The sequence below is a fragment of the Pelophylax lessonae genome (genome assembly GCF_965119305.1).
Source record: "Pelophylax lessonae genome assembly, chromosome: 6".
In the NCBI taxonomy this organism is placed as follows: domain Eukaryota; kingdom Metazoa; phylum Chordata; class Amphibia; order Anura; family Ranidae; genus Pelophylax; species Pelophylax lessonae.
The window spans coordinates 43,943,437-43,963,686 of NC_138773.1; the positions used below are offsets into that span (position 1 = coordinate 43,943,437).

Here is a 20,250-nt window from a genome sequence, read left to right on the forward strand (position 1 = left end):
CCTGGACTTCACGTGTACCCCTGTGCCACCAGTGAACCTCTGAGAATCTTAGGGTCTTAAAGTGTATCCCTGTGCCACCAGCATGCCTGTGAGCATTAGCATGCTTCTGTGAGCCTCCGTATCTCCAACTGTACTCATGTGCCACCAACACGTCTCTGTGAGCCCTTACATCTCCAACAGGACTCATGTGCCACCATCACATCTATGTGAGCCTTCATGTCTTCAACTGGACTTATGTACCACCAACACGTCTCTGTGAGCCTCCATGTCTCCAAATGCATTCATGTGCCACCGACACATCTCTGTGAGCCTCCATGTCTCAAACTGTACTCATGTGCCACCAACACGTCTCTGTGACCCTCCAAGACTCCAACTGCACTCACGTGCCACCAACATGCCTCTGTGAGCCTCCATGTCTCCAACTGCATTCATGTGCCACCATTAATTCTCTGTGAGCCTCCAGGTCTCCAACTGCACTCATGTGCCACCAACACATCTCTGTGAACCTTCGATTCTCCAACTGCACTTGTGCCACTGAAACATCTCTGTGTGTCTCCATGTCTCAAACTGTACTGATGTGCCACCAACACATCTCTTTGATTCTCCATGTCTCCAACTGCACTCACAACAACACGTCTCTGTGAGCCTCCATGTCTCCAACTGGACTTATGTGCCACCAACACGTCTCTGTGAGCCTCCATGTCTCCAACAGCACTCATGTGCCATCAACACGTCTCTGTGAGCCTCCATGTCTCCAGCTGCACTTGTGTGCCACCAACACATCTCTGTGGGCCTCCATGTCTCTAACTGCACTCATGTGCCACCAACACATGTCTGTGAGCCTCCATGTCCCCAGCTGCATTCATGTGCCACCAACACATCTCTGTGAGCCTCCATGTCTCCAACTGTACTCATGTGCCACCACGACATCTCTGTGAGCCTCCAAGTCTCCAACTGCACTCATGTGCCACCAACACGTCTCTGTGAGCAGCCATGTCTCCAACTAGACTTATGTGTCACCAACACATCTCTGTGAGCCTCTGTTTCCAACTGTACTCATGTGCCACCAACACGTCTCTGTGAGCCTCCATGTCTCCAACTGCACTCATGTGCCACCAACACGTTTCTGGGACCCTCCAACTGCACTCATGTGCCACTAACCTATCTCTGTGAGCCTGCATGATTCCAAGTGCACTTATGTGCCACCAAAACATCTCTGTGAGCCTCCATGTCTCCAACTGCATTCATGTGCCAACAACAATTCCCCGTGAGCCTCCATGTCTCCAACTGCACTCATGTGCCACCAACACATCTCTGTGAGCCTCCATATCTTCAACTGCACTCATGTGCCACCAAGACATCTCTGTGAGCCTCCAAGTCTCCAACTGCACTCATGTGCCACCAACACGTCTCTGTGAGCCTCCATGTCTCCAACTGTTCTCATATTCCACCAACACATCTCTGTGAGCCTCCATGTCTCCAACTGGACTTATGTGTCACCAACACGTCTCTGTGAGCCTCCATGTTTCCAACTGCACTCATGTGCCACCAACACGTCTCTGTAAGCCTCCATGTCTCTAACTGCATTCATGTGCTACCAACAATTCTCTGTGAGCCTCCATGTCTCCAAGAGCACTAATGTGCCACCAACATGTCTCTGTAGGCCTCCGTGTCTCCAATTGGACTTATATGCAATCAACACGTCTCTGTAAGCCTCCATGTCTCCAACTGCACTCATGTGCCACCAACACGTCTCTGTGATCCTCTATGTCTCCAGCTGCACTCATGTGCCACCAACACATCTCAGTGAGCCTCCATGTCTCCAACTATACTTGTGCCACCAACACATCTCTGTGAGCCTTTGATTCTCCAACTGCACTTGTGCCACTGAAACGTCTCTGTGTGCCTCCATCTCTCAAACTGTACTCATGTGCCACCAACACATCTCTTTCAGCCTCTATGTCTCCAACAGCAATCACACCAACATGTCTCTGTGAGCCTCCATGTCTCCAACTGGACTTATGTGCCACCAACATGTCTCTGTGAGCCTCCATGTCTCTAACTGCACTCATGTGCCACCAACATGTCTCTGTGAGCCTCCATGTCTCCGGCTGCACTCGTGTGCCACCAACACATCTCTGTGAGCCTCCATGTCTCCAACTGTACTCATGTGCCACCAAGACATCTCTGTGAGCCTCCAAGTCTCCAACTGCACTCATGTGCCACCAAACGTCTCTGTGAGCCGCCATGTTTCCAACTGGACTTATGTGTCACCAACACATCTCTGTGAGCCTCTATGTCTCCAACTGCACTCATGTGCCACCAACACGTCTCTGTGACCCTTCAACTGCACTCATGTGCCACCAACCTATCTCTGTGAGCCTGCAAGATTCCAACTGCACTTATGTGCCACCAACACGTCTCTGTGAGCCTCCATGTCTCCCACTGCATTCATGTGCCAACAACAATTCCCTGTGAGCCTCCATGTCTCCAACTGCACTCATGTGCCACCAACACATCTCTGTGAGCCTCCATATCTTCAACTGCCCTCATGTGCCACCAAGACATCTCTGTGAGCCTCCAAGTCTCCAACTGCACTCATGTGCCACCAACACGTCTCTGTGAGCATCCATGTCTCCAACTGTTCTCATGTGCCACCAACACATCTCTGTGAGCCTCTATGTCTCCAACTGTACTCATGTGCCACCAACATGTCTCTGTGAGCCTCCATGTCTCAAACTGGACTTATGTGTCACAAACATGTCTCTGTGAGCCTTTATGTCTCCAACTGCACTCATGTGCCACCAACACGTTTCTGTGACCCTCCAACTGCACTCATGTGCCACCAACACGTCTCTGTGAACCTCCATGTTTCCAACTGCACTCATGTGCCACCAACACGTCTCTGTGAGCCTCCATGTCTCCAACTGCATTCATGTGCCACCAACACGTCTCTATAAGCCTCCATCTCTCCAATTGGACTTATGTGCCACCAACATGTCTCTGTGAGCCTCCATGTCTCTAACTGCATTCATGTGCCACCAAAACGTCTCTGTAAGCCTCCATGTCTCTAACTGCATTTATGTGCCACCAAACGTCTCTGTGAGCCTCCATATCTCCAACTGGATTTATGTGCCACCAACACCTCTCTGTGAGCCTCCATGTCTCCAAGTGCACTAATGTGCCACCAACACGTCTCTGTAGGCCTCCGTGTCTCCAATTGGACTTATGTGCCATCAACACGTCTCTGTGAGTGTCCATGTCTCCAACTGCACTCATGTGCCACCAACACATCTCTGTGAGCCTCCATGTCTCCAACTGCACTCATGTGCCACCAAGACATCTCTGTGAGCCTCCATGTCTCCAACTATACTTGTGCCACCAACACATCTCTGTGAGCCTCTAAGTCTCCAACTGCACTCATCTGCCACCAATACATCTTTATGAGCCTCCACGTCTCCAACTGCACTCATGTGCCACCAACACATCTCTGTGAGCCTCCATGTCTCCAACTGTACTCATATGCTATCAACATGTCTCTGTGAGCCTCCAAGTCTCCAACTGCACTCATGTGACATCAACCCTTCTGTGTGAGCCTCCATGTCTCCAACTGTACTCATGTGCTACCAACATGTCTCTGTGGAACTCAATGTTCCCAACTGCACTCTTGTGCCACCAACACATCTCTGTGAGCCTCCCAGTCTCCAACTGTTCTCGTGTCACAAACATGTCTTTGCGAGCCTCCAAGTCTGCAACTGTACTTATGTGTCACCAACACGTCTCTGTGAGCCTCTAGGTCTCCAACTGTACTCATGTGCCACCAACACATCTCTGTGAGCCTCCATGTCTCCAACTACACTCATGTGCCCCAACATGTTTCTGTGACCCTCCAACTGCACTCATGTCCCACTAACCCATCTCTGTGAGCCTCCAAGTCTCCAAGTATATACATGTGCAACCAACACATCTCTGTGAGCCTCCAAGTCTCCAACTGCACTCACGTGCCATCAACACCTCTCTGTGAGCCTCCATGTCTCCAACTGTACTGATGTGCCACCAACACGTCTCTGTGAGCCTCTATGTCTCCAGCTGCACTCATGTGCCACCAACAAATCTCAGTGAGCCTCAATGTCTCCAACTTCACTCATGTGCCACCAACACATCTCAGTGAGCCTCCATGTCTCCGACTATACTTGTGCCACCCACACATCTCTGTGAGCCTCTAAGTCTCCAACTGCACTCATGTGCCACCAATACATCTCTATGAGCCTCCACGTCTCCAACTGCACTCATGTGCCACCAACACATCTCTTTGAGCCTCTATGTCTCCAACTGCACTCATGTGCCACCAACACATCTCTGTGAGCCTTCGATTGTCCAACTGCACTTGTGCCACTGAAACGTCTCTGTGTGCCTCCATCTCTCAAACTGTACTCATGTGCCACCAACACATCTCTTTGAGCCTCTATGTCTCCAACTGCAATCACACCAACACGTCTCTGTGAGCCTCCATGTCTCCAACTGGACTTATGTGCCACCAACATGTCTCTGTGAGCCTCCATGTCTCCAACTGCACTCATGTGCCACCAACATGTCTCTGTGAGCCTCCATGTCTCCAGCTGCACTCGTCTGCCACCAACACATCTCTGTGAGCCTCCATGTCTCAAACTGCACTCATGTGCCACCAACACGTCTCTGTGAGCCTCCATGTCTCCAGCTGCATTCATGTGCCACCAACACATCTCTGTGAACCTCCATGTCTCCAACTGTACTCATGTGCCACCAAGACCTCTCTGTGAGCCTCCAAGTCTCCAACTGCACTCATGTGCCACCAACACGTCTCTGTGAGCCGCCATGTCTCCAACTGGACTTATGTGTCACCAACACATCTCTGTGAGCCTCTATGTCTCCAACTGCACTCATGTGCCACCAACACGTCTCTGTGACCCTCCACCTGCACTCATGTGCCACTAACCTATCTCTGTGAGCCTGCAAGATTCCAACTGCACTTATGTGCCACCAACACGTCTCTGTGAGCCTCCATGTCTCCAACTGCATTGATGTGCCAACAACAATTTCCTGTGAGCCTCCATGTCTCCAACTGCACTCATGTGCCACAACACATCTCTGTGAGCCTCCATATCTTCAACTGCCCTCATATGCCACCAAGACATCTATGTGAGCCTCCAAGTCTCCAACTGCACTCATGTGCCACCAACACGTCTCTGTGAGCATCCATGTCTCCAACTGTTCTCATGTGCCACCAACACATCTCTGTGAGCCTTTATGTCTCCAACTGTACTCATGTGCCACCAACACGTCTCTATAAGCCTCCATGTCTCCAACTGCACTCATGTGCCACCAACACGTCTCTATAAGCCTCCATCTCCCCAATTGGACTTATGTGCCACCAACACGTCTCTGTGAGCCTCCATGTCTCTAACTGCATTCATGTGCCACCAACACGTCTCTGTAAGCCTCCATGTCTCTAACTGCATTCATGTACCACCAAACGTCTCTGTTAGCCTCCATATCTCCAACTGGATTTATGTGCCACCAACACCTCTCTGTGAGCCTCCATGTCTCCAAGTGCACTAATGTGCCACCAACACGTCTCTGTAGGCCTCCGTGTCTCCAATTGGACTTATGTGCCATCAACACGTCTCTGTGAGTGTCCATGTCTCCAACTGCACTCATGTGCCACCAACACGTCTCTGTGAGCCTCCATGTCTCCAGCTGCACTCATGTGCCACCAACACATCTCTGTGAGCCTCCATGTCTCCAACTATACTTGTGCCACCTGGCACCAACACATCTCTGTGAGCCTCTAAGTCTCCAACTGCACTCATCTGCCACCAATACATCTCTATGAGCCTCCACATCTCCAACTGCACTCATGTGCCACCAACACATCTCTGTGAGCCTCCATGTCTCCAACTGTACTCATATGCTATCAACACATCTCTGTGAGCCTCCATGTCTATAACTGCATTCATGTGACATCAACACCTCTGTGTGGGCCTCCATGTCTCCAACTGTACTCATGTGCTACCAACATGTCTCTGTGGAACTCAATGTTCCCAACTGCACTCATGTTCCACCAACACATCAAGCCTCCCAGTCTCCAACTGTTCTCGTGCCACAAACATGTCTCTGTGAGCCTCCGACAACACTCATGTGCCCCAACATGTTTCTGTGACCCTCCAACTGCACTCATGTGCCACTAACCCATCTCTGTGAGCCTCCAAGTCTCCAAGTATATACATGTGCAATCAACACGTCTCTGTGAGCCTCCAAGTCTCCAACTGCACTCACGTGCCATCAACACCTCTCTGTTAGCCTCCATGTCTCCAACTGTACTCATGTGCCACCAACACGTCTCTGTTAGCCTCTAAGTCTCCAACTGCACTCATGTGCCACCAGCCCATCTCTGTGAGCCTCCATGTCTCAGACTGCACTCATGTAGCAACAACACATCTTTGTGAGCCTCCATGTTTCCATCTGTACTCATGTGCCACCAACTCGTCTCTGTGAGCCTCCAAGTCTCCAACTGCACTCATGTGCCATGAACATGTCTCTGTGAGCCTCCATGTCTCCATCTGCACTCCTGTGCCAACAACACGTCTCTGTGACCCTCCAAGTCTCCAACTGCACTTATGTGCCATCAACAGGTCTCTTTGAGCCTCCAAGTCTCAAACTGCACTCATGTGGCACCCACCCATCTCTGTGAGCCTCCAAGTCACCAACTGCACTCATGTGCCACCAAGACATCTCTGTGAGCCTCCATGTCTCCACCTGCACTTATGTTCCACCAACACCTCTCTGTGAGCCTCCACATCTCAAACTGTACTCATGGACCACCAACATGTCTGTGAGCCTCCATTTCTCCAACTGTGCTCATGTGCCACCAACACGTCTTTGTGAGCCTCCGTGTCTCCAACTGCATTAATGTGCCACCAACACGTCTCTGTGAGCCATATCGTCTCCAAGTGTACCCCTTTGCCACTAATATCCCTCTGTTAGCCTCCATCTCTTTATACAGTTTGTACCACCATGCTATCACCATGCCTCTGAGCATTTCCTGGACTTCAAATGTACCCCTGTGCCATTTCTACCAGTATGCATTTGTGAGCCTCCATGTCTTTAAGCGTACCCATGTGCCGTCAGCATGCATGAGTTCCTCAAACTCAATCTATCCAAAACCGAACGTGTAATTTTTCCTCCACCATGTGCCCCTTTCCCCCGATCTCTCTGTCAATATCGATGGCACAACTATCAGCCCATCCCCGCATGCCAAGGTCCTAGGTGTTGTCCTGGACTCTGAACTCTCCTTCAAGCCCCACATCCAATCACTGTCCAAATCTTGCTGCCTCAACCTCCGCAACATCTCCAAAATACGCCCCTTTCTAACCAATGACACTACAAAGCTCCTAGTTCACTCCCTGGTTTTCTCGCGCCTCGACTACTGCAATTCCCTTCTCATTGGCTTACCTCTACATAGGCTATACCCCCTTCAATCCATCATGAACGCTGCTGTCAGACCCATCCACCTTACTAATCGATCAGTGTCTGCTACTCCCCTCTGTCAAGCCCTCCATTGGCTTCCGCTCACCCAACAAACTAAATTAAAAATACTAACAACATGTTACAAAGCCATCCACAGTTTAGCCTCCTCCCATGCTCGCCCCCAGGACTTTTCCAGAGCCTCTCCAATCCTATGGAACTCCTTACCCCAATCTGTCCGATTATTTCCTACTCTATTAGCTTTTAGACGATCCCTGAAAACCCTCCTCTTCAGAGAAGCCTATCCTACCCACAACTAACAACTATACTTCAATTTTGTCCATCAGTTCATCCCCCACAGTTATTGCCTTTTGTTTCACTTGACCCCCCTTCTAGATTGTAAGCTCTAACAAGCAGGGCCATCCAATTCCTCCTGTATTGAATTGCATTGTAACTTTATTGTCTTCCCTCATATTGTAAAGCGCTGTGCAAACTGTTGGCGTTATATAAATCCTGTATAATAATAATAATAGAGAATCCAGTGTACTTATGTGCCACCAGCAGGGCTGCTGTTAGAGATCAGGGGGCCCCATACAGCCTCCTGATAGCCCAAACCCCCCCCCCCCTCCCGGCTGAAAGTGGCTGAGGACATAGATGTATCAGTTCCTTTCTCTGCAGCCTCAGCTGCACAGTGGATGAATAGTAAACTCTGAGGCTTTCTTACTTATTCACTAACTGAAGCATAGTAAACAATGTGAAACATCCCCCTGAGTGCCCTCAGCAGCTACTGATGGGAGAGGAAGGAAGCCGGTAGTGCTGCAGGGGAAAGGGACACACGGTGGGGGGCCCGGACAGCAGATGAAAGGGGTACATGTGTTAGAACCGATCCCCCTGCAGTGGAGCCAGCAGTAGAAAGAGGAGGAGAAGCTGGCAGCACTGCAATGGGAGACAGAAGAAGATCGGTGTCTACAATAAGACAGTACAGCTGGCCCTCCTTCTCAGCAGGTGTCTGGGCCCCCCTTTTGAATTGATGAGGCCCGGGCCCAGTACAGGAGCCTGGGCTCCATCATACCATACCACCCCTATGCCTGCCACCAGTGCACCTCTGGATCTTAAAGTGTACCTCTGTGCCCCCAGCATGTCTCTGAGCATCTCTGAGTCTTCACAGCTTAAAGATGGCCATACACTTGGCTAATTTTAGCCTGCTAGAAAGCTGTGCTGGCATATACATATTTTAGCATAGCATAGCATCTTGTAGTGCCTCCCTACTCTTGGTCCACATTGGTACGTTGTGTTACCCACTGTAAAAACTGCCTGTTACCAAGCGTTGCCACAAATGCACAGAAGCTTGTGTACTGCAGTGCTGTCACTGCTGTGCCTTTCAATTTTACTAGCATGCCAGCACACTAACACAACACACTGCGGCACATACTGTATGTGTTGCAATGCACCACAGCGCACAGATGTGGACAATCTGGTGTTAAGAAAAGTGCGCCGTGTATCATGTTAGGTACAATGAGCTCTGTAACGCAATGCGCAATAACTTAATGCACCAGCGTGAACCGGCCTTAAGCTGTATTTTCAGGTAAGTACATGTTTTATTCGATGAGGCCATAGACTTCAGAAGAGGGACAGGTCGGGTCTTCTTGGCTAGTCTTTTGCATAAATAAGGGTTCTCAACCTTTTTACCCCTAGAAATAATTTTCAGGTCTCAGAGAACCCCTGCTAAAACCAATTCATTGGTGATCAGTGGGAAGAATGCCACTTACATTGATGGTCAGTGGGAAGAATGCCCCTTACATTGGTGATCAGTGGGAAGAATGTCCCTTACATTGGTGGTCAGTGGGAAGAATGCCCCTTACATTGGTGGTCAGTGAGAAGAATGCTCCTTGCATTGGTGGCCAGTGAGAAGAATGCGTCTTACATTGGTGGTCAGTGGGAAGAATGCGTCTTACATTGGTGGTCAGTGGGAAGAATGCTCCTTACATTGGTGACCAGTGGGATGAATGCTCCTTACATTGATTGATACTGGGAAGAATGTTCCTTACATTGGTGGATAGTGGGAAGAATGCCCCTTACATTGGTGACCAGTGGGATGAATGCTCCTTACATTGATTGATACTGGGAAGAATGCTTGGTGGTTAGTGGGAAGAATGCCCCTTACATTGGGGGTCAGTGAGAAGAATGCTCCTTACATTGGTGGTCAGTGGGAAGAATGCTCCTTACATTGGTGGTCAGTGGGAAGAATGCTCCTTACATTGGTGGTCAGTCGGAAAAGAATGCCCCTGTATATGGATTGGCAGCTAGATAGAAGTGAATCATATCCAGATCTGCATACCAAAGAGAGGGGGCATAGAAACACATCTGGATCATATTAAGTATGAGGGGACCATAACTTCCAGAGTGCCCTTAAACAACTGCACCGTCTGCACAAATGGTATGTTTGCCCACTACAGCACTAGCTTATAGTTATCAGACAAAGTTTTCAACCCGTCTAATCAATCCTTTAAATTCAGAGTGGTTATTTCTTCTGATGCCATAGACATGAAACCACACCAGTGAATGCCCATGTCACTTATTATATAAGATTCTACTCCAAGCCATTGCTGGTCCCTAAAGAAACAAATATTTGGAATAATGCAGAAGGGGTTAATTAAACTTCCTCATTGACATGCATTCCCATTCTGTTGCTCAGCACTTTCCTCCAGCTTTTCCCAGCATCTAGTAAGTGGAAAATCAGTTCAATGATGGTGTGCTCAGCTCCCAGGCTGATGCAGACCAGCCACAGACATAGCAGCAGCTGAGCACAGCAGGGACCCCAAGCCTGCCAAGGGCTGAGGAATGTCTGTACTCTAGTGACCTCTGGTGGGCATTTTTAGGAACTTCAGATTTCCCTTTTCACCTTTACCTGTGAATGGGAGCCTCAGCTGTGTCAGGTAATAGCCCTCCAGATAAGTTCTCTTTAGCCCTGGCTCACATTGATGCTACTTTGAAAGCGAAGTAGCACGATTTCAAAGTAGCAGGTCAGCGCAATATCCGGTGTTACTTGAAAGACATCTGTGCGGCTTCATGCACAGATGTCTATTGAAGTCGCACCTGAAATCGACAAAAGTAGTGCAGGAACTACCTTTGCAAATCGGTGTGGCGCCGCAAAGTCAAATCACATGACAAATTGCTCCAATGTGAACGAGGGCTAAGGCAGGGTTCACACCTTTGTGGTGCATTAGCATATGCACGTTGATGTGCATTACCGTGTGGTGTTAGGGTAGCACATTCATTTGTAGTATAGGCTGCTTAATGTGCTAAAACACACCAAAAAAGGCCTATGTATATATTTTTTGTAATGCAGCGCACCACAATGCACATCGGTGAGTTACCATGTATTGTGGTGCACTGCAAAACACGTATGTTGGCAAAGTGCCTTGGGGCATTATTGAGAACGAATGGCATTGCAGCACCGCAACATTGTACCTCCAAACTTTTTGAGATGGCAACCGTGGCCGCCCGTCCATTAGGGGCTCAGGGGCACCGCCCCCCCCATCCATGCGTCCGGCCCCCTAATCTACATGCAGGGCGCTGGACGCATGGATTCCAATGGGGGTTTTTTGTTTTTAAAAGCATGCGATTAGAGCCAGAGGCTCTAATAGGCTTCAAAAAAGGGTGGGCTCGGGACACTGTGCCCTGAGCCCACCCAGTTGTGTGACAATAGCGAATGAATATTCGCTATTATCACACTGATTCTCCTCCCAGCCAATCAGGTAACGGGTCCTCAGACCTGTTTCCCCGATTGGCCGAAAGGAGAAGCCATGCTATTGGCCAAGGTGGAGGCGGAGGGAGGAGACGCAGGGGAAGCCGCCGCCGCTGCTGGGGGAAGCCGCTGCCTGCCCTCCATGTCAGTCCAGGGTGAGTGAGCCAGCGACGGGGGGGGGGGGGTGTATTGTTATGGTGTGCAGGCTGGAGCTGGTGTGGTTCGGGGGGGATATGGTGTGGTCCGTCTGCCTCCCGGGCCAATGGAGCTCCAGCCGCCACTGGACGGGAACAAAGGACACCTATTAGCAAATCTATGTAGGCATAGGACATACCCTCTGCCATGCCCCCTTAAAGGAGAATTATACAAAAAAAATGATTCGTTAAATCCACAAGTGCTTTTTTACCTTTTATGTTGGCTTTTGAAATTTACAAATGCAGATGTTTAGAAACTGGATAAAAGGTTTAGGACTGGGAAACACTTTTTGATAGACAAGTAGTGCATTTTATATACAACTATATAGATCAGAGCAAAATGAGGGACAAATGAAGAGGGAAGGGGGCCAGGGGGATTTTGTTCCAAATCAGGGACAGTCCCTCGAAATCAGGGACAGTGCTATGACAACATGCTTTTTTGTGTGCAAGAATATGAACCAAGCCTTAGGGCCAATTTACATTTTTACAGTGTGTTATCATGCATTAAAATGCGGTGCTTTAAGGCCGTCCATTGAAATGGATGGGCTGCCAATACAAATCCAGACAGGCACCACCTTTGAGATGTTTTGCAATGCACTATCATGCATTATGTTGTGCATTGGGGTGCCAATCAAAATGAATGGGTAAGAAATGGGCTCATTACTGAGATGCGGAAGTATAAATGGGCCCTAATGAAGTAAACCAATACAGTACTAGTATTAATAATATGCAGGCTGCCATTGCTGACCAAGTTTTGAAAATGTTACTTGCCTAGCTATGATGCTAATACAGGAAATTCGGTAGTTTTACCAGAGAAGCCAAACCTCCTGATCTGCATATTTGTTCTGGGCAGGGCCGATCCTGGGCGGGTGCAAAGGGTGCAATGCACCCAGGCGCCGCGAGCTGAGGAGGAGGAGGGGCGCCGAAGCTCCGGCAGTGGCAGAGTCCTCCCCTCCTCCAGCACTAGTAATCTAACTAATTACTGTTTCCCCCGTTGTTACTGACCATAAAATGCTGTTACTATTCTGGGTCAGGTACTCAGAAACCCTGGTAATAATGAGAGAAGGTTACAAGGTCCAATTATACCAGGAGGTACTGGATATCTTAAGGTCTGCAGAAGGCAGACAAAGTGATGGTGATGCTCTACATGACTAATGTGACGTTTCACAAATAAATGTGTGAGAATCTCATTGGAGTGCTTGTGACTTTCTTTCTTTCTTTCCGCATAACTGAGTTTGACACTTCAGACTTATATATCATGATAGCTGTTGTTACATAACTGAAAATTCTACCTTTTTCTCAGCTCAGCATACATGATGTGGGAGGTTGTGTTATTTTTACCAATGTTGTGCAAGGTTTTAATTTGCACCTATGGTAAGTGATTAGAGGAGTACTGGAGCATTTTCACTCCTGTTTCTTGCATGTTTGCGCTGTAATGACAGGCCCTCTCAGACTCCACCCTTGCCAGGTTGCTAGGAATATTTGCATCCCATTAGCCATGATCAAAACATAGAGTTGACAGTGGAATTCTCTTCGCTACTCGATTGATGCAACCAAAAACAAGTAAAATGCTAAATGATGACCTTGGCAGATCTTCAACATATACAGCATCTTCTAAGTCAGCTTTTCTCAACCCCATAGGAACCCTCAAAATAATTTTCTCACAGAACTCCTGCTAAATATAATTTATCAAGGGTCAGTAGGAAGAATATCCTTTACATTGATGGTCAGTGGGAATAATGTCCTTTACCTTTGTGGTCAGTGGGAATAACGTCCTTTACCTTGATGGTCAATGCGAAGAATGCTCCTTACATTGGCGGTCAGTGGGAAGAATGCTCCTTACATTGGTGGTCAGTGGGAAGAATGCTCCTTACATTGGTGATCAGTAGGAAGAACGCTCCTTACACTGGTGATCAGTGCGAAGAATGTTATTTACATTGGTGATCAGTGCGAAGAATGCTCCTTACATTGGTGATCAGTGGGAAGAATGCTCCTTACATTGGTGGTCATTAGGAAGAATGCTCCTTACATTGGTGGTCAGTGGGAAGAATGCTCCTTACATTGGTGGTCAGTAGGAAGAATGCTCCTTACATTGGTGGTCAGTAGGAAGAATGCTCCTTACACTGGTGATCAGTGGGAAGAACGCTCCTTACACTGGTGATCAGTGGGAAGAACGCTCCTTACACTGGTGATCAGTGCGAAGAATGCTCCTTACACACTGGTGATCAGTGGGAAGAACGCTCCTTACATTGGTGATCAGTGGGAAGAGGCTCCTTACATTGGTGATTAGTGGGAAGAATGCTCCTTACACTGGTGATCAGTGCGAAGAATGCTCCTTACCTTGATGGTTAGTGGGAAGAATGCTCCTTACATTGGTGGTCAGTGGAAAGAATGCTCCTTACCTTGATGGTTAGTGAGAAGAATGCTCCTTACATTGGTGGTCAGTGGAAAGAATGCTCCTTACCTTGATGGTTAGTGGGAAGAATGCTCCTTACATTGGTGGTCAGTGGAAAGAATGCTCCTTACATTGGTGGTCAGTGGGAAAAATGCTCCTTACATTGGTGGTTAGTGGAAAGATGCCCCTTACATTAATGGTCAGTGGGAAGAATACTTCTTAAATTGGTAAGCAGTGGGAAGAATTCCCCTTACATTGGTGGTCAGTGGAAACAATGTACTTTACAACACATTGGTGGTCAGAGGGAAGAATGCCCCTCATACATTATGGGAAAAATGCTACCCTCCCAAACAGCTATGAAAATCACTGGTGTCCTGCAGCTGGCTCTGCCAAGTGGCATTGGACCTGAAACATTGTAGGCAACCCTAAATCAGAGGACAGTCAGCTACAGCTCAAGGAACCCCTAGCATCCTCTTGAGGAACCCTAGGGTTCCATGAAACCCTGGTAAATCAGTAGTAAAGAATAAAAAAATTGGGCCCACCTGCAGGTTTAAGTCATAATGTACTAATATGCCTACTAGCACACTATGACAGACTTACCTGCACATGGAGCCCAGGACAGTGCTGTCACAGCTCCCTCGGGGCTTCCATCTTCACTTGGTCTTCCTTCCGAGTTCATGGGTTTCTTGAATGGCCGGGGCCACAAAGACGTCACTCCCACACTTGCACGCAGGAGCCCCAGCCACAGCACGGCACTCTGCATTCTACGGCATACTGCATGCCCTGAATGCAGAGCAACACTGCGCATGCACGTGTGACATCATTGGCTATTGCTGATGAGAATATGTCCTAAATGGTACACATTTCGATGGAATTAATTGTGCCTACAGGTAAGCCTGGATGTAAGCTTACCTGTAAGTACAACTTAAAAAATAGAGTTTACTACTGCTTTAAAGGGATGATATTTACAGTATTTACCCAAAATAGTGCCAACAATCAGGAGATTTCAGTGTATTGTTGCCATTTTGGCAAAATGTTTCGGCATCCATGGAGAAGGCAAAATTGAGGTGGTTTATGTATTTTTTTAATGAATGCAATGGACTTTAAATAGTGCCTGAGGGTTATTGAGGCTCCTTTCAAATGTCCTGGACCTATTCTTGTGCCAAAAAAAAAAAAATGTCTCTCACTAGCTTCATTATTTTATGTTTCAATCATTTTGAACAGCCCATTGAACACCTCTGGAATTAATATGAATGCAGATTGCACACCAGGTCTGAGCTCACAAATGCTCTTTTGGCCATGTTGGCAGAAATTCCCAGAGACACCGTCAAAAATCTTGAAGAAAGCCTTCTCAAAAGAATGGAGGCTGGCATAGCTACAAAGAAGGTGTATAAAGGTCAGGTGTGCCCAAATATTGACCTTATAGTACCACATATGCAAATCCTCAAAGAACATGTTCCAATCAAACCAGCCACTTCATTGGCAAATCCCAATATTCCTTTGCATTGACAGTGAAACTCTTCTCTAGATCAGGGGCCTCCAAACTTTCTAAACAAAGGGCCACTTTGCTGTCCTTCAAGCTTTAGGGGGCCAGATTGTGGCCAATGGGAGAAGAAAATGTACTGGCATCTGTGGGAGTAAACAAAGCCCAATATTTGGTATTAGTGAGAGGAAAAGTGCCCCCTCATTGGTTGCAGTGGGAGGGACAGTGCCCCATTGTTGGTGTCAGTGGGAGGAATAGTGCTCCATCATTGGTGTCAGTGACAGTGAGAGTAATAGAGCCCCATTGTTGGTGTCCGTGGGAGGAATAGTGCCCTATCATTGGTTGCAGTGGGAGGAACAAGTGCCCCATTGTTGGTTTCAGTGGGAGGAACAGTGCCTCATCATTGGTGTCAGTGAGTGTAATAATGCCCCATCGTTGGTGTCAGTGGGAGGAATAATGCCCTATCATTGATATCAATGGACGGAATAGTGCCCCATCATTGGTGTCTGTGGGTGTGGTAGTGCACCATCATTAGTGTCAATGGGATGAATAGTGCCCTATCATTGGTCTCACTGCGTGTAATAGTGCCCCAATGTTAGTGTCAGTGGGAGGAATAATGCCCCATCATTGGTGTCAGTGGGAGGAATAGTGCCCCATCATTGGTGTCAGTGAGTGTAATAATGCCCCATCGTTGGTGTCAGTGGGAGGAATAATGCCCTATTATTGATATCAATGGAAGGAATAGTGCCCCGTCACTGGTGTCTGTGGGCGTGGTAGTGCCCCATCATTAGTGTCAATGGGAGGAATAGTGCCCTATTGGTCTCAGTGCGTGTAATAGTGCCCCATTGTTAGTGTCAGTGGGAGGAATAATGCCCCATCATTGGTGTCAGTGGGAGGAACAGTGTCTCATCATTGGTGTCAGTGGGAGGAACAGTGTCTCATCGTTGGTGTCAGTGGGAGGAACAGTGTCTCATCGTTGGTGTCAGTGGGAGGAATGGTGTCTCATCATCAGTGGCCGTGGGAGGAACAGTGCCCCATTGTTGGTGTCAGTGGGAGAAATATTCCCCCATCATTGATATCAATGGGAGGAATAGTACCCCATCATTGGTGACAGTGGGTGTGGTAGAGCCCCATCATTACTATCAATGGGAGGAATAGTGTCCTATTATTGGTGTCAGTTGCTGACAATGGGTGGAATAATGCCCCAAAGGCCAAATAAAAGCAAGCAAAGGGCCATATCTGGCCCCTGGGCCACAGTTTGAAGACCAATGCTTTAGATAATATATAAAAATGGTTAATTACACTTTGCTGGAAAAATGCCTAAATTTCATTGACTGATCCTCTCATATATACCCACAATTCTGTTGTCCCCAGAGTTTGAAAGACTTTTTAAAAAATGACAGAAACAATACACTGAAGCAAAAACAACTGTTTTTTTTTTTTCTCTGGATGAAAACTTTAAAGAGTGATATATTTTATTATATTTAAAGCATGGTGAGAAAACAGCACAAAATTGTTCCAAAGACGGTGCTCTCCAGAAGTGGGAAGAGTTGAAAAAGAGACAAAAGGAAAGAAACATGCTAGGTAGAGATCATGGGACACGTACATAGAGATTCTTCATGTTACATGAGAGAGAAAGGGAGAGGAGAAGATCAATAGATTAAGAGACCCTCTGGAAGAGATGGACAGAAATAGGTGCATGAGAAGGGACAATGAAGGATGATCTGATTGTATCTTAAAGGCCATCACTCAAAACTGATTTCATAGTTTTGTGTAGGCATTGGTTCATTGTATTTGTCTATCCATGTCTTAGCTCTCTGGGAGACTCCAATAGCAAGGCCTCCCTCGCAGGTGTTTGCGTCTCAATGCCCTCCCGCAATAAAGGGGTGACTTTCTCACAGTTACGTTCACCAATTAGTGTTTTTCTTTATTACTGAGAATCTACAGAGGGCACGTGTCTATATTTGGCTTTGTAATGGTTGCTTTAGTTGGAAAAATATCTCAACATTGGAGTCCTTCAGAGATACAACAAACTTGCATGTGGTTCACCTTGCCAGCTACTACACAAAACTGACATATCAGATTTGGTTGGAAATGGCCTTTTACCCCTGAAGCATCCTTAAAACTATCACATTGTTGTGTGATATCTCACAGTTCCTGTAAAACTGGGACAAAGGCGTCAAAATCACAAACGCCGTAAAAAAAAGAAACAAACCACACTGCTCCTCCCTGGTAAGCTGAGGGCACAGGCCATGGATGGACGTAATGCAATTCAAATGTCCTCCATCTTCTGGTCGCAGTGAAGTGAGCGCAAGCAGTAATGTACAGGCACTAGGGCAAGCCGGGAAGATGTACAAGAGAGGAAGGATTCCTCTCTGTCGAAGCAAAGGTTTGTACAAGGCGGTTTCTTCCAGAAGATGTTCTGGTCAATGGTCCCACCATGTCTTTCAATCTACCCTACTCTTTGTTTCGAACTTGATGGCTTCATTTTTGCTCCATCTAACAAAGGATGACCACCCAAGGCAACTCAAGACTGACCAGTGTCATGGGTTGGTAATATATAGCCGAACGTGATGCAACAATGCATTTCTTCATCCTTCCTCATGTTGGCCAAAAAAAACCAGTGTTCTAAAGTTGCCTACCACCACCTTATAAACAGCATGACTGCACTCATGCCAAGAAAGCTATTGTGAGGTTTACGCCTATAGGAAAAATATAGAATTTCTGAGCTAGAAGAAGCAATGGTCAAATGCTGAAATGTCTACACCATAGGGAGAACAGGTCGACAAAGGTGTAAAACAGTCAAAACGGGACTGTGTTATAGGATGGGTTTCTATGAATCGACTTAATCCCTCCATCTTGATACAAGCCATAAGATAGCATTGAGACTTTTTCTACAGCCATGCAGAACCTTCTTCAAACTTCTCCTTTCTAAAAAACACACCATAGATGCCAGTGCCCCTCGAGAAGAATTCTTCATATACTTCCTTGTTCTTCTTTACATCTTGTCAGCTGTGATGGCTCCAAACTTAGGACATCAACAAAAACCAGAATCAATGAATGCTCTGGAACAGACTATCTAAGATAATAATCTTCTGAAGCATTAGGAACCAAAACATGAAGGACCACCACTGAACTCAAAGCAACATTCCACAATGTGCTGGACTCAACCTCACACCATAGAATCCTTGTAGAGTACGCTGATGGGGTTTTTCTTTATCAGATGGGAGCCGGCTCTACTTGTGAGTTTCATAACAGTCCACGACAGAGAAGACAAGAGATGAGGCGTGGGAAATATACAACCCTTTTTTTCTTCGGAACATGGAATGAGGTCTTCACAAACCGGAGTGTAAAGTATCTCCCAGGATCTTGCTCTTCTTACTTGTCAACAATTCGATGGTTCGGCTGTGTCAGCCCACCACCCCTACTGCCAAAGTCTCCGATCAGATGGTCAGTGCTGGGAATGGTTCGGAGGATACGGTTCTAAAGGTCAGCTCCTGCATCTTATTCGATCACAACACAGCGGGGCAGGTGCTGGGAGAAATACTTGAAGAGTTCAGGTGTGGCACCTGGGCAGTTGGTGAGTTCCAGTTCTTCCAGATCTTGTAGCTGAACAAGGCCCGAAAGGCCAGTGGTTGTCAACAATGGGCAACCTGAAACAAAAGCAGAATATTCTGTATGTTAGCATGGCTCCTAGAACTGTCCAAGTCTAGGCCTGTCTCTAAAATAAAGAAAGCCAAAGATGAATTGATTTTCTTGCCTTCCACCACGAGTGGAAGGGAAGAAAATTGCTAATTTCCCTGATCAACACAGTCAGTGTTGATGGGGGAATCGATTTTCTTGCCTTCCACCACGAGTGGAAGGGAAGAAAATTGCTAATTTCCCCGATCAACACAGTCAGTGTTGATGGGGGAATGCCTTCTGCAGGGCTATGGTTTTCTGCCAGTTGGGGGGGGGGAGCCTTCCTGGCCTGCAGGATACAATTATTACTCTTAGTGGCTATAGCCGCTGGCAGTAATTGCATGTAAGAAAATCAGACATCCTCCTTGTAGGTACAATCAGCCTGCCCACACATGGATCAAAATTTGGCCAGTCCCTGCTGGACCAGCCAAATTTCAATCCATGTATGGCCGACTCAAGTCAAAACCAAGCAAATCTCACCCAAAGAATAATAAGAGATGGGGGATTTGTCCATGGTTGATTGGAATTCAACTCTACAGGGACCCACCATTAGTGTTAGCCCCTATTTTTCTGATACTCAGATGCAGTGCATTCTTGGTGAAAGTAACGTTCCCTGATCCATGAGGAAAGGGAACAATTGCTAAACAATCACAAGATTTTTATTAGAACCAATTCCAAAATTTTTATTGCTGTTTTTATCCTTGCTGGGGAGATTTTCCCTCCCTATTTCAGCAGAACAGGAAGTGAAGGAATCTTCCAATGAGGACACTTATTCCGGCAACAAACATTAAAAAGGATAGATTTCCTCTTACTTCCGTTGCATCTTGAGCCAAGAACTGAAGGAAAACCTTCTCAATATTACAGATAGCAAAAAAGGTTCTAACACTTCCCTACTCTATCCAAAACTAAAATAACAAATACAGTGCCTTGCAAACGTATTCGGCCCCCTTGAACTTTTCGACCTTTTGCCACATTTCAGGCTTCAAACATAAAGATATTTTGTATCTTTTTTGTAATTTTGTAATTTTTTGTGAAGAATCAACAACAAGTGGGACACAATCATGAAGTGGAACGAAATTTATTGGATATTTCAAACTTTTTTAACAAATAAAAAACTTTAAAATTGGGCGTGCAAAATTATTCAGCCCCCTTAAGTTAATACTTTGTAGCGCCACCTTTTACTGCGATTACAGCTGTAAGTCGCTTGGGGTATGTCTCTATCAGTTTTGCACATCGAGAGACTGAA

The 20,250-nt window shown here is 47.0% G+C and overlaps 1 protein-coding gene across 1 annotated transcript in view; it reads right to left on the bottom strand.

The window, feature by feature from the left end:
• Positions 1-16,773: 16,773 nt before the first annotated feature.
• Positions 16,774-20,250, bottom strand: part of FBXL16 (F-box and leucine rich repeat protein 16) — a 103,701-nt gene continuing 100,224 nt past the window's right edge. The window contains exon 6 of the mRNA XM_082262307.1: positions 16,774-18,976. Coding sequence (XP_082118433.1) covers positions 18,828-18,976 — 149 coding nt within the window. The 3' untranslated portion in view covers positions 16,774-18,827. The remainder of the gene's footprint in view (positions 18,977-20,250) is intronic.